Source organism: Aquila chrysaetos, chromosome 14 (assembly GCF_900496995.4).
Source record: "Aquila chrysaetos chrysaetos chromosome 14, bAquChr1.4, whole genome shotgun sequence".
Taxonomy (NCBI): domain Eukaryota; kingdom Metazoa; phylum Chordata; class Aves; order Accipitriformes; family Accipitridae; genus Aquila; species Aquila chrysaetos.
This window is the reverse complement of record NC_044017.1, coordinates 17,262,302-17,277,198: the sequence shown is the minus strand read 5'-3', so window position 1 is coordinate 17,277,198 and position 14,897 is coordinate 17,262,302. Positions and strand designations below refer to the sequence as shown.

Below are 14,897 nucleotides of genomic sequence, written 5' to 3'. Positions count from 1 at the left end.
TTTACACGGATTTTAGGACAGTACATTCATCATCCAGAATCCTCCTCCTTTTCTTTGGTTAAGTGCCATCGAAGAATTAATATATGCCTATATAAATGAGGCACTGATTGTTCTAGATTAGCGGGGGGTTTCTTGTTTTGTTTTTTCTTCTGCTCAGACTGTCTCTATTGTGACAAGTTGCTGAAAAGGTTTAGAGGCCAATAGGCGTAGTTCAGAGAAGGAGAGCGGTAGTGCAAGTGAAGAAACTTTGCTCACGAAGAGTAAACAACTTGTCCATTTGCTTCCGTTGTTAGCTGAGCAAACATGTGAATGGAGTACCGTCTGCATTTGAGTGTGTGATATATCTTCCTGCCTGCATGTTTGGTCTCAGCTGTGCCCGTTGGTTTACCTGAGTGTCCTTAGTTTTGCATTGTTTATAGCCCAAGTACACAGGCCTAGTGTATTTATGGTTATTCTGGTATAGAAAATATACTGAAATATGAAGACAGCTGAATGTTGCTCCTATTGCAAATGGTTGACCTAAATGACCCAAGAGAACTCGTGGAAAGCAGAAGTGGACATCGTCATGTTCAGTCACGTAGCTTTGCTCTGCATGAAGGTTGGTAACCTCTTGGATAGAGGCTACAGGTGACTAAGGGCAGAGTTTTTCACTCCTTACTAGACTGCTGAAGTTTGGAAGCAAACTTTAAGGCATCCTTAGCAAGGGCATGCATGGCCTCTGCTTTTATAATTGCAAATGACAGCAGAAATTCTGCTAAATGGAAGGCTTCTAGACCTTGAAGGTAAAGAATGTAAACCTTTAAAATGCTGTCCATTGGGTATGGGAAGTGTAATGTTGATACACACCACCATCAGAATAATTTTCCATCCTCTGCTTGGGAAACCAACCTGTCTCTAGTCAGCACATTAGGTCATAGCCATGGTGTGCCCTGCAGCACAGACGTTGGAAAAGAAATCGACATACTGCAGAAAAGAAAGAGGAAATTTTTTTTCAAAAATAGTCTCCAGTGAAAAAAGAACAACACTGTGTTTCGGAAGGGTTTTTAAAAAAAAAAAAAAAAAAAGTGTAAATATTTCACATTAAAGGAGAAGGGTTCCTCCTTATCCATGAGAAGGGTCACTGACTGCAAAGCCGGTAGCATCTCTGGCATGTGATATTAAGGAAGCTGCAGGCGAGGACTGTGCAGGTCAGATCCACCTCAGGACTTTGTTCTCCTGGCAGCCGGATTTCTTTGTGGTGTGGGGACAGGCAAAGCGATTACAGCCGCACCGAGTGGGAGCGGGCACTCTCAAACTAGAAGGAAAGAGAAGGAGGGATGGTCTGTGTCCCTGGCGGTTGTCATGTTGCATCGAATATTGTATTTCCGTGAAGAGTGCCAGCTACGCTGACCAGGCCCTGTCATCATTTTGCTAACTTGTAACTGTCCCCTGAACAGTTTATTCTAGCTTTTCCCTGCAGCTTTTGACTAGCTTGATCCTAGAGGGCCAGAAATAGGATAGGTGCCCCGATACATCGTTGGTCTGACCTCTGCGTAGGTCTTTCTGCCACCGTATGTTAATTCTCCGCTTTTTTGTTTGAACCCCTTCACTGTGCTGTGTGTGAAGCTTGCCGCTGAACCAGCCCCAAACCAACGGTGTCTGGGGCAGATGGAAAGTTGTTTTGGTGTATTTAAGCCATTTGCCTTTCCATAATGGCTGGCAGTGCGGGCAGGAGTGTTGTTCAGCTGCTCTCTGTAGTCCAGCCCTGAATATTTATACTTGAGGACTGAGCCTGTGGTACCCCACCTCTGTTGGGAGGCTCCCATCTGAAAAGTTTCTTCTTGTTCTTAAAATGAGCAGGAGGAGAACAGGACCACTGTGAGCGTGCGTTGGTGCACTTCCAAGGTGTGCCACAAATTGGCTATATATATATATAAAAAAAACCAAACTTACTAATGTTAGTAATTGCATATTTCTTTAATATCTTTTGAGAAACGGGTATCTTGCATAAAAGCAAACCAAACCCCTCCTTCCAGCCCAACAACATCTCTCTCCAGATGTCCCAGTTTCAGTTGCTCGTTTTTTTTGTCTGAAAAACTCTCTCTAGGCTGAAGTGTTCTCTGTGTCTGAGGCAAATATTTTAGAAAACATAATACAATCAGGGAAACAGTAACAATTAAATCTACTTTCATATGGAACTGAAGATCTTCCTGGCTAATAGAGGCTGTTTCCCAAAGTCATTAGCTTGTTTTCCACTTTTCTTTTGTTGGTAACTAAAACCATTAGCTAATTAAAAAAGCCTAGAGCCTTTCCGAGTACCTCTCAAATCAGAAACTATAATAGATCAGCTATTTTCTCACTTTATATGTAATGATTGAAATAGTACAGAGTTATGGCTATGAATTCAAAGTGAAATGCTTTTTCTTTCTTTTGGAACAGTCAAAGTTGCATATTTTATACTGGCCTCCTAACTGGGCTTCAAATCTTTTAAATCTTGAATAATAATTAAATTTTAAGTGAGATATTTTATAACTTTTTGTTTTGTTTTTCTTATTCCCTGCCCTGCTTCAGACCAGAGGAGACCAACAGAAGAGTGAAAAATGTAAGACACATCTACTTCAATGCTTTCTGAAACAATTTCACACTAATTCTGATTAAATATTTTTAAAACACTTCTGCTCATGGCACTATCATGTTTACCTTATTCTTCAGCTGTTCATTTATCTGATGCAAATGAGTGCCATCTTATGATGATCTCTACGCAGCTTACTTTCCCAAATAAATGTAATAATTAGAAACAGTACTTACATCTGCTTACTTGAGATACATGAGATGCATCGTAACACTCTTTTAATTGGTTTTGATGGAGATCATAGCTAATACTGTAAACAAGATTTTACAATTCATTGTGGAAGACATTTCTAACAGCATGCTGAGATTTTTATACTGGTATGTGGTATGAAAGGAAAGTAATTAAGTTTGTATTTGGTTTTTTTGTTGTTGTTGTTTCGGTTTAGGTTTTGATTACATTATACTGGCTTGGGAGAAAAGCTCAAAGTAACCCTCATTATAATGGTCCATACCTTAATCTCAAAGCATTTGAGAAGTTATTAGGGCAAGCATTGACTAAGGTAAGGAATCCAAAAAGAATAGTAAACAAATAGCCTGAATTTTATAGTTTGCTATACATTACAGCATCAACTCTAAAAAGTCTCTTGGAGGTTTAATTTTATTCTTAGTTTGGAGAACATAGTTATTTGTTTTGCTTGCTATCAAAGTCCACGTGAAAGGAATGATTTTTAGCTTACACTGGTTCTTCTGCTGCCCATACAATCATGAAATTCAGAATCCATCTGCTTTGGTTGGTGTGGTAGTTTCTGAAGAGCCCTGCCTTCATTTCCCTTTGGCTGAGATAAGAGAAATTTAAGACCTTGTGTTGAATCTCCTATCCAAGCTGTTGTATATGTTGTTTTTAGGGGTTTGCAATAGTCTTTGCTAAAGTTTGTTTGTGCACTCGAAATGCATTTTAAAATTTTTGAGTGAAAACTCACGAGCAGGATTTGCTTCTTAAATTACTGTAAAAGACCTTTCAAAACTTACTCTCATAGGCGCTTGAAGAGTCCAGCCACCTGAACAGAAGTGGCAGGGATAGTGGGTACGGTGATATTTGGTACGTTGACCGGGGAGAGCCCTTTTCGTCTTCAGCTAGCCATAAAAGAGACGATTCCTTTGATAGCTTGGACTCTCTTGGTTCAAGATCTTCCACAAGCTTTTCATCAGATATAACCTTGAAAGGTGGCAGTGAAGGTATGTTTTCCTTTTTTAAGTCTTTTGTTGACACATGTCTTACGAGTGTGGGAGAAGACACTGTATGGACCTAGGACTTTGGGTGCCCAGTACTTAAATAGACTTGAAAGGCAACTCAAGTTTTGCAACTGCTAATGTTGCATTTTGCTTAAGCAAATATTGACCTTTAACAGTTGGTAGAAACAAAGTAATGCTCGCATGAATTTTCCTAGGAAGTGTTGCTGGGACTCTTGCTCTCGCTGCCGCATTAGGGTGTGTGTATGTACAGAGTATTTTCCCATAGTTCAGGAAGGGGAATTGCTAGAATTCAGATCCTAATGGGATCACCTAAAATTCAAAAGTTGCAAAAGTCTCTTGCCTTGTTCCTGGTCTGGATATGTCAAACCTCTGTGTCTTCACTCCATTTGTGAATATTCAATAGGGTTTTTTCCCACCTAGGTTAAAACTGAATAGTAAGTGTTACTTTTGATAGTTTGTCAGAGAAAGAAGGGTAACAAGAAGGCAGTTTGTGACACTGGATCCCTACAGCTGTACTCTAACCTGTGTTTCTCTCCCAGTTTTAAAATTCAATACAAAATTGTAGTCTAACTTAGTTATAAAAATAGTGAGCTTTTGGATTTTTGTTCCATGTGCATAACATAAAATCATTGGGCAGAGGCCACATGGAGCATTTCTGATCTGAGCAAAGCAGCATGTAGGCATGCTACATATCTGATGTAATGTGGGCTTCTACTGGGTGTTAATCCAGTGAGATGAGCATGTTGCTATACTATTTGCTGGTAACTTGTCTTTGTTAGTAAATTTGAGTGGCAAGTAAGCTTTTAACTAAAAAATTCTGTGCTGTTTTACATCTTCAGTCTAGAGGTTAGCGCTTTGTTTCCTGCAGGGAGCAGTGACAGTGAAAGAATGGAACAAGTGTCGCAGGGGCCTGCAAACCAAACTCAGCTTAATGGACCTTGCCACAGCTTTGCCACAAACTTCTAAAAAATATCTCTCCTACTGTCCCGTCAGTAGCTCAGCAAATTTGCAGCCGAAACATCCCAAATATGGAGTTAAATTGATTTTAGAGGATTGTGGTGCAAGTTCTGGCTAGAAGCTTGTCTAGAGAATAATGTTTGTGCCTTACCTCTTCTCCCCTTTCTTCTAAGGTTGCGACAGCGACACAGACTTGGAACTGCCTTTCAAAATGCATGACTCCCATAAAGATGACAGGTCTTACCGCAGGATTTCTGTGATTGAACCAAAACCTACCACTGACTTCAATCGCTTCTTACCCAACAAAAACAAGCAGACGGCGTATGTGCCAGCACCCTTAAGGAAGAAGAGGACAGAGAAGAATGAGGACAACAGGAGGAGCTGGGCAAGTCCCGTCTTCACTGAGGCAGATGGAACATTTTCAAGGTACTGGTGTGTGGACTTTGATTTAGGACTTTTTAAATAAGTGATTTCTTTATTAGTTAAAGAAAAGCTGCTGTGGCTGCAATACAAAGTAAAGTATTTGAGTTTCCATATTTTAACGGGGGGGGGGGGGGGGGGGGGGGATGTTTTGGTGTGGTTGTGTGGTTGTTTTTTTCTTTTGGTTTTGTTTTTTAACTTTGTTCCACATTACTCAAACACCAGAAAACTAGTTATGTTTTGAGGCTGGTCAGACTCCAGATAGAGGGGATTTAAATTATGTTAAATGCAGGCTCACGAGAGATAGACTCTACAGTTCTAGTTTTTCATTCAAGTCTTCCAAAATATGGTGATGAATTTCAGTTGTCCAGCTTCTTGGTGCATACAGATGAGATTAGTGGGCAGTTCTTGGGTTTCATCATTGCCTTCATGACTTCACTGTCTTCATTCTGTTCCTGTTTTGGTCAACCTCAGTGGACGTGAAAGGAATCCCATAGCTTCCTGCCAAAATAGCAGAGCAGAGTGTGGGCTCACAAATCCAGCTTCCCTCCAGATGTTCTATGAGTATGGCAGTGGCTCTGATTCAGAAGATGAAAGAAGGCTGCCTGACGTGGTTATGGATGACTTAGCAAAACGTAGATTTCTAGTAAAAAAGAGCCCTGTAAGCTCTGCTGCACCTGGACATCGTTTCGTGTTGCGCAATGACTCTCCTAAATCTTGCTCACAAGAAAATTATCCAGCTGGTCCACTAGCTGCAATGCTTGAACCACTGAGGTCAGAGATACTAATCCAAGATCCAGTAACTATTGTATTACCTAAATCGCAGTCCATAAATAACTCCATAAAGTTAGCCTTCTAATCGGCATTTTAACACAGCTGATAATTTGTTATGCCTTTTCTGTCAAACTTCGTATTTTTGTCGGAGGCCATAGGGTGCTGATATAACCATTTAACTTTTTTTTTTTTTTAATATATTTTATTATTTCTGGTGCTGCAGTGATGGAATTGAGAACTAATTTGCTTTATTCATGAGATTGAACTCCTGAGCCAAAAAGCATGTCTTTTTGCATACTTTATGTCAAGTTGCTCCTAAAATATCTTAACTGATTGGGTATTTTGAACAGTAACCAGAGGAGGCAGAGGCAGTTGGATGCTAAAGAGGAAAACAAACCAAGAGTTAACATTCCTTCAGAATTATCTGGGTATTTTGATGAGGACGAGGAAGAAGAAATAGGCATCCCAAACATTGAAAAAGATGATCTATATTTTCGCAAGCTAAGTTCTTCAGCGGCAAATACAGTTGTTGCTTTTGACAAATTTCTTCCTAAGTTTTGGACTCCAGAAGAAGAATTGCTTTGGAAAAAAATCAGGAAATCCTCTTTCAAACCCTGGTATAAAGAGATTCAAGGGTTCAGGTGCGTTTTCATGCATGCCCCTGTTTCTCTCCTGTGTGCAAAACCTATAAATAAAGTGTAGTTGTATGACTTTATTTTTCATTTTTATTGCCAATGTAGCAGCAGGATATGTTTTCTCTTTTTTTTTTTTTTTTTCTTTTTTTTTTAATTTTAGAAAATAATTGAAATATTATTTTCATTGCACTGTTGCCGCTGTGCATTTTACTCAATTGACTACACTTTGTGGTTTGTTTTTTTTTGTTTTTTTTGTTTTTTTTCCCCTCTGCTCATTCTTTGTGCTGCTGCACAGTAGAAAGAAATCAGATTCCGAGGATGAGGAATATGCTTACAAACAAAGCTCTGCCATTGTTGCTAATCAACCAAGACCAAGTTTTGACTGGAACAGCAGTTGCAGAAGGGATCAGAACTATAAGCCAGCTGCTGAATATGTGGGAAGCTCATTGTCACAGATTGCAGAAGGAAAAATCTTGGAGGCTTCTGATCAGCCCAGGTTGATATTGCTGCATGAGCTGTACTCTTGCTGCATCAAAAAGAAATGGCTGGATATGCAACAGCTAAATGAAATTAAACCACGTCCTGTGATGTCGCGCTTCTTTGGTTATTACTATTTTGGTTGGTTTTTGTTTGGTTTTTGGTTTTTTTTTTAAATATAGCCATAAGTTGCTGGTCTTCTGAAACATGTAAATGCAAAAGTGTAACATGCTGCATAGGGTTACTAGCTTTGTGTGTGAGCATGTAAGCGTGCTGTTTCTGAGCAGGTTAGTATGCCGTACTACCTTTGTGTTGGTTGATGTGTGCTGTGCTACAGCTAGTGGTGGTGAATGCCAAGTGGTGTAGTTGTACTGCTCGGGATACTTCAAGTCTAAACCAAATGTGTATCACAATAAATACTGATCTGCTTGTCTCTTGCTAGTTAATGATATTTTTACTTCCCTCCTTTTGTTTTATATGCTTCAGTCAGTTTTCGTTACTTCAGGCCCTGCAAAAATACTCTGACTACTTGTCTTCTGAAACGAAGACCAAAATTGATCCTACTTCTGGCCCTAGGCTCATAAAATGTAGAAAGAATATTTCCTTTGTACCAGGATGCAAGCAAGGAGATGCGGAAAATGGATACCTGTATCCAGATTTAGAAAATGATGACTTGTTCGTTCGGAAAACTGGGGCTTTCCATGTGAATCAAGTTGTTCTCCAAGACCCCTGGTATTTTAAAAAATTCTCTGAGCAGGAGCCTCCCCTAGAGGGTGAGATAATTCTGCAACCCAGAGAAGGCCAACCTGTAATTCCAGATTTGGAAAGGGATGACATGATTTTCCGTAAAATCCTCTCTCAGAAAAAAGAGGTGCCTTTATCGGGCGCTCCAGACAAGTATCACCCGGCACTCTTTCCTGATCCATGGAGTCTTCCGGAGGAGATCCGGTCCAAATTTCTATGTTTACTTGAAAAAACTACGACACCAGAGGAAAGAAAGAGCAACGGCAGAGTGCTGTCGCCGTCTGCCCGCCATAAGAAGGATGATATGCTGACCCGCAAGATTGAATCTTGGAAGGTGGGAAGCAACATCCAGCCAGTAAATTTCATCCCGGGTCCGTGCAGTGAAGAAGACTGGAAGAAGTGGGAAGCGATCAGGGAGGCCAGCAAAGTTAGACACAAGAAACGGCAGATGGTGGAGAGGTCAGGTTGTGTCCTGCACGGATTGCGCTTGAGTGCAGTTGAACCCTTTCTATTCAGAAAAGCATCGTCTTGTGCTGAACCATTCATAGAGTGCCAATCTGCTATTTGTTCGTGGCATCCCGGACAAGCTTTTTATTTGCTTTGAATAGAAGCTCATGACTGCAATACCATATTTTCAACAAAAAAATTACAATGTTTTCTAGTTTTAGGCTGCTATTTTAGAGAAAATATGTTATCATTTCTTCAGGCTCAAAGTTCTGCATAAGTTTCTTTCCATGGTTGAACAGGAATAGTGATTATTCAAAAGACTGTGGAGGCTAGAAATATTTTCTTTTATTACCCAATATAATTAGTAAAAACTTTTCTGAAACACTTGAATGCTTTAACGACAAATTCTGGAAATGGGCATTCTGATATTCTTGCTTGCACCTAAGTTTGAAAATGCTTGTAAACTGTCCTGACACAGTTTTGAGATGATTAGATGAGGTGAAAAAAAATACTAGTGTTTTGCCCGCCCAAAGTCATGGTGCATGCAAGTTGTGTGTCCATGTAATATTAAATTCCACTGCGACATATTTTATTCTGCCAGTATTTTCCCCCTGCTTTCATACAGTCCTGATTAATACTTTCCCTAAACCTTTCCTGGTATACTCAAAATTTCTCTTCTCTGACTGAATACTGTTTTTTAACTACCTCCTAGTTCTCCTTTGAATTTTTTACTTACTGGGGAAGAGTGGGATTTCGAATGTTTCCTTAGCTCTGAAAATACGGCATTGCAAGTTGCAGTTCTCCCAGCTGTGCATCATTACTTTGTGACTAAGGCACTTTCATGTTCCAGTTGATACTTTGATGTTGCTGCATTTAATATTTAAGCTTAATACTGTTAACAAAATGTGAGCTTCACTGAGGAATATTTCTGAAGTGCTTGAAAATATTTCACGTTTTAAGAATTCATTCAATAGAATAAAATACTCATATTCAAGAATAATAAAAATCCTCTTGAATCACACTGGATTAATTTGGTTCTCCACTTAATGTGCTGAACTTCTATATAGGGCCTTTTATTCTTATCCATTCCCAGTATTACTTTCATTTAGTATCAGAAATGGTCGAAGTAACAAGAAAACAGCCTCTGTAAGCCAGGCTTCTTGTTGGGAATCAAGTTGGCATTAATTTTCATTTCTTGAAATGAGTATCTTTTGAGCATCATGCTGTTTAGCAGCACTGGACTAAGTGGTGCAGAATTAATACAAGGCTGTATTTGTGCAGTATTGCTGAATCAGAAGCATTGGAAACTTGCAGGCCACCTTGTTGTATCAGTTTTCTGCCCGACTTATATATCATGCAAGTCCTGATGTGTTTTTTGACTAGTGTCAGATCTCCAATGTGCTATTCCATCCTGGTTGGTCCTCAAGCTTTCAGTTTCCCCTTCACTTAGTGAGAGTGCTGGTGTATTGGTGGTGTTAATGTTGTTATGAATATCAAAACACTGAATCTTTTCTCTTTTGGTTTCTGATTTCTCAGACTGTTTCAAAAGCTTTCTGATGAGCAAGGGTAAGTTTTGGGTTTGGTTTGTTTTGTTTTTACAAAAGCTTGAAAGATCATAACGCTGTTTTTGCCTGTTATTTAAATTTTCATGCATGCACAGTAGCTAAAAACTCATGCTGAAAGCAACTTGTGCATGCTGCTTTGTTCTGTGCTTAGGCAATTTATGTAATGAATGTAAGACTAAAAGCTATGCGTCTGGCAAAAGTTTTCTCTGGCACCTATGGTATCCACATCATGGTTATCAGATAGATAACCATCAAATAGAATCTGAAAATAATTAGTGACATGGTGTTTATCATGGGAGTGATGAATGTTCTGTGGTTATTTTATGTACTCCAGGTTATTGAATCTTCAGTGGTAAACTTATTGGTTAGTGCCATATGAACTTAGGTCTTGTTTACCATGTACTGTGACTCAAAAAGAAATATTTTTCCACTTAACTGTTTGATGGCATGTTAAGTATTTGGTTTATGCATGGTGTTCTAAATTTTTTTTTTTAACATACATTTATTTATTTATTTATTTTCACCCTGAGGCAAAACCTGGTAAATGACTAAATGCTTCCAGAAAAAGCAAAAAATGTTTCAGAAGAAGTTAGATGTTAGGGGAGGGAGACTCAGAAGGCTCAAGTCACTAGTTAGTTTTTGAAGTTAACACTAGAATTGAAACCAACATCCTGTTCCTTGGTATGAATATACCCTTACTTAGGGTATATTGTATTTAGGTCTAGATTTTCCTATTTTGTTGCAGGAAGATACAGAAACTCGAGAGAAGGAAAAGGAAAATTTACATGACTAGGGTTTCTTGAACAAATCTGGAGCGATTTTGGTACTTATGTATAGCGTGGTTACCCAAAACCATTTCTATATGTAATATAATTTAACCATTAAAAAAAGGGGAAAGGAGAGAGAACTGTACAAGAAAAGAGTTTCTGCAGTTGTGACCAGGAGATTTTTCACTAAATTTGGCATCCTTCCCATTCAGAAAACAAACAAGCAAACAGGTATAATGAGTTAATGTCCTAGCCTTTATTTCTAGAGGCCAAAGTCCAAAGTCTTGTGTTACCAATGAAAGTGAGTTGGGCCTCTTGGGAGGAAGTGAGAGAGTCTCGTTTGTTAGTTCAGAGCTCTCTTGGTATGTAAGAGATCAGAGCAAGGCCCTGTGCTGAATCAGTTTTGGTTTTAACCTGATTTTCCATTGTATTAGCTAAGTGCCACATTTTCAAGTCCTGTTAGAACTTGGTTACATCCCTCTGTCATTCAGGTTTTGTTTGGATAAATGCAAATAAAAGTATTTTTGAAAAAATAAAAATAAAACCCAGAAGCCTAGCTTTCCTTTTACATTACAGCATTGAACCTTACGGTGAAACACCTGCATTTTGCTTCGTGTCTCAGAGGCTTGTGGTCAGCACTGAGCAGGAGTCCTGTCCTATACATAAATTAAAAGTCTTGTTATGTTTATCACTGCAGTGTGAAAGAATAAAGGAGAAAATAGCATTAAAGAGAGGGGGGAAAAGCATGAAAGGTGAGCTTTGAGGAATTTAGATTAAAGGGAACTGGTGAGTAGGAGTTCATGGGGGGTACTTGTAGTTGTGTTGAAATTAGTAAGATGGTGGCTGTGTTAGCCATCCCAGCTTGGATGGAGAATATCAGGGAGGCTTGGGGAGGAGTAATGTAAGATAGTGGGGCCCATGACATGCATGAACTGAGCATTTAGCAGTGAATGGCTTTTATATTTTAGAAACGTGCATCAATAACTGACTTGAGGAAAGAACAGGAGGTGATTCTGGGGCTGTTACTGGAGAGAAGAAGTGAAAGGATGGGAATTTGGACTCGAGGAGGGGGGATGCATTTTAGGTCAAAGAAAGGAGCAAGGTCAATAAAGAGAGTAACAAGTTTAAACAGAAGTAGCAGTCAGGTACAAGGAGCTCAATGTGAATGACCAGCATGGAGCTGCTATAGAGCTGCTTATTCCCTTAACCTGATTTTATTTGCTCAAATATGCAACTACTGACTTGAGTGCTGGCATTAGAGCACGTCCCAGCCTCGCTTGTTCAGCTGCCTGCGTGTTTCCTGCTCTATTCGAAATAACACTCAAGAGCGCTCAGTTGTACTAATATAAATCTCTCTCTTTCAAAGGTTTCGCTTGCATAAATGATGGCTAAGATGTGATAAAGCCAAGTACTCTTTTTCTTTCTAGGAGTAAATCTTTGAATGATGTCAGCGCAGAGGAGCTGCAGTCATTGCGCAAAATCCGTTACGAAGAGCTACAAAGGATAAAAGAACAGTTACAAGAACAAGATCTAAAGTGGCAAGAAGTAAGTGCTCCTCTTCACCTCTCCTTGCGTGTCCCGCTGAAGGGCTGGGTGCCACCTGCCTTCCGTGTCCCTAGAAAACAGGCTTTGGCATGTGGGCAGCAGTTTATGGGGCTGTCTTCTAAAACGATCCATCTCGTGCAACTACTAGGGATTTGGGGGATGACTGTTTAATGCAGAACTGAAATTATTTTAAGTATCATGGTAAGTATCTGATTAATGCTTCGGGATAAGACTTGGGTGTATTGTAATAAAGCCTTCAGGCTTGATTTCTGTGGACATACAGAAAAGTTAGGGCACAGTTTCATGTGTTATCTGAAATTGTGAATACTTTTTTTGTGAAACAATTGGAATACCTGAGTATTTGACCTTTGGGAGAAGGAAGGGAAATAATATTTCCTTGTGCAAATTCTTGAGGCTCCTGTCCCCTAATAATTCTGTCTTAAATCCAACTTCTAAAGTGATGTGGTAGTTTTGCACAGCATCATAAGGGTATCTGAAGACCTTTTCTTTCTTACTCATATCTCTGCTTTACAATGATTACCAATAAGAAGCTGAAATTAAGAACAGAGCGCCAAGCAAGAAGTTCATAGTTGTTTATTTAATGCCATCTCAGTTCTAATATTCAGTACTTCTCTTAACTCAGCTCTGGTATTTCGTGGAGAATATTGCCAGTTCACATTGTGATTTTACAGAAATGAAGAAAAATATAGACATACATGTTTTCAATTTAGAATTTAAGGCATATTTATTCTCAAGCTAATGTATCAGTCTAACATAGTAGTTATTTGGGAAAAAAAAAAAATATCCCATACTCCAAAGTCTACAACAAAGAAATACACATGGCATTTGCATTAGTTTTCAACTGTGTGTCACTGGGTGAAGTCTTCTAGAATAAAATTGAAAACGTTACAGGGGAGGAAAAAAGGCAAAACAAGTACTTTTCCACTTGTAGTTCAGTAATGACAATTGTTAACTTTAACAGGCAGTGAGGCTATAACCCTAACTGAAATATGAGAACCCCTTTATCATTTAGGGGGGAAGGTGCATGAAAATGTGGCTGCCGTGCAGACGTGCAAATAAAATCAGGGCAGTAAGTAGCATGTGCTGGTATGCCTCTGTAGATTTATGAGATCTTGAGAAAATCTGATTGTATATGTTCATGTTATTCTTATAGGATCTAGCAAAATGGAAGAATCGTAGAAAGAGCTTCACTTCCGAATTGCAAAAGAAAAAGGAAGAGAGAGAAGAAATAGAAAGGAGAGCCTCTGAGGTGTCTGAAAGGAGTACCAAGTCACTGAAAGAAATGCAGCAGGAGAGGTAATGACCCTAATGGGAGTATTGTGTTGAAGAACTTAAATCTGAGCATTTTTATTCCCTTGAATTCTTGAGCAGCTTTTACTAGCAAGTTGCAATTGATTTTGCAGAGATCTCAACAATTTTAGTTGCAAATTATAGTGTAGAAATCTAGGCAATTGAAGGGCAGAATATAGTCTACTAATGCATTGTTTTCACAGAATGTTAAACAGTTTTGCCCTATAAATGTTGTTTTACTGTGCTATCCATTAATAAATGTATTGAGAAGTCAGTATTTGTATCCACTTTAAAGAGGTTAAAACAATAGTGTTGAACTGGTGTCGTGGTTTAACCCCAGCCAGCAACTAAGCACCACGCAGCCGCTCACTCACTCCCCCCCCACCCAGTGGGATGGGGGAGAAAATCGGGAAAAAGAAGCAAAACCCACGGGTTGAGATAAGAACAGTTTAATAGAACAGAAAAGAAGAAACGGATAATGATAATGATAACACTAATAAAATGACAACAGCAATAATGAAAGGATTGGAATGTACAAATGATGCGCAGTGCAATTGCTCACCACCCGCCGACCGGCACCCAGCTAGTCCCCGAGCGGCGATTCCCCGCCCCCACTTCCCAGTTCCTATACTGGATGGGACGTCATATGGTATGGAATACCCTGTTGGCCAGTCTGGGTCAGGTGCCCTGGCTGTGTCCTGTGCCAACTTCTTGTGCCCCTCCAGCTTTCTCGCTGGCTGGGCATGAGAAGCTGAAAAATCCTTGACATTAGTCTAAACACTACTAGCAGCAACTGAAAACATCAGTGTTATCAACATTCTTCTCATACTGAACTCAAAACATAGCACCGTACCAGCTACTAGGAAGACAGTTAACTCTATCCCAGCTGAAACTAGGACAACTGGATAATTACCTTTTTAATTCTTGGATCAGCTTGGATCTCTTTCTTCTACCACTGCTTTTGTTATTCTTTTAGCCCCTCTGAATAAATATAGCCAGAATTTTAATGTATATCGCAGAGCTGTAAACTCTTACTTGATTTCCGCTCTATCCCCAGTTGTTCCTCTGGGTATTTACAGAACAAGATTCTCTCCAAAGAGTAGAAAGTGTAGACTGAGTAGCACAGTACCATTTCTACTGGTGACAGTCTTTTTTTTTTTTTTTTTTTAGATGCATGTATGACTAAGATGAAGGGAATATGCACATGGCATGTATTCATAAAACAAATTTAAATGAGTCTTAAAACAGAATGTTTTGACTTTCAGTATTTCTTTTCTTATTTGTGAAAAAATGTGGATTCTGATTGTATTGAATGTCCAGTATCATCAGAATCTTCAAAAGGGTGTGGTAAAGATTATCTCTGTGGTGGTTGTTCCTTTATGACAAAGGAATGAATAGCAAAAAAACTCCAAACCAATCTGAACTTCTGGACACCATCTTATTTTGTGATC

The 14,897-nt window shown here is 39.2% G+C and overlaps 1 protein-coding gene across 1 annotated transcript in view; it reads left to right on the top strand.

Annotated features, from left to right (window-relative positions):
* LMO7 (LIM domain 7) overlaps positions 1-14,897 on the top strand; it is a 135,471-nt gene that overhangs the window by 86,183 nt on the left and 34,391 nt on the right. Inside the window, 11 exon segments of the mRNA XM_030036511.2 lie at positions 2,551-2,581; positions 2,997-3,110; positions 3,588-3,786; positions 4,935-5,187; positions 5,656-5,955; positions 6,306-6,596; positions 6,886-7,086; positions 7,554-8,270; positions 9,795-9,824; positions 12,018-12,135; positions 13,310-13,452. Coding sequence (XP_029892371.1) covers positions 2,551-2,581; positions 2,997-3,110; positions 3,588-3,786; positions 4,935-5,187; positions 5,656-5,955; positions 6,306-6,596; positions 6,886-7,086; positions 7,554-8,270; positions 9,795-9,824; positions 12,018-12,135; positions 13,310-13,452 — 2,397 coding nt within the window.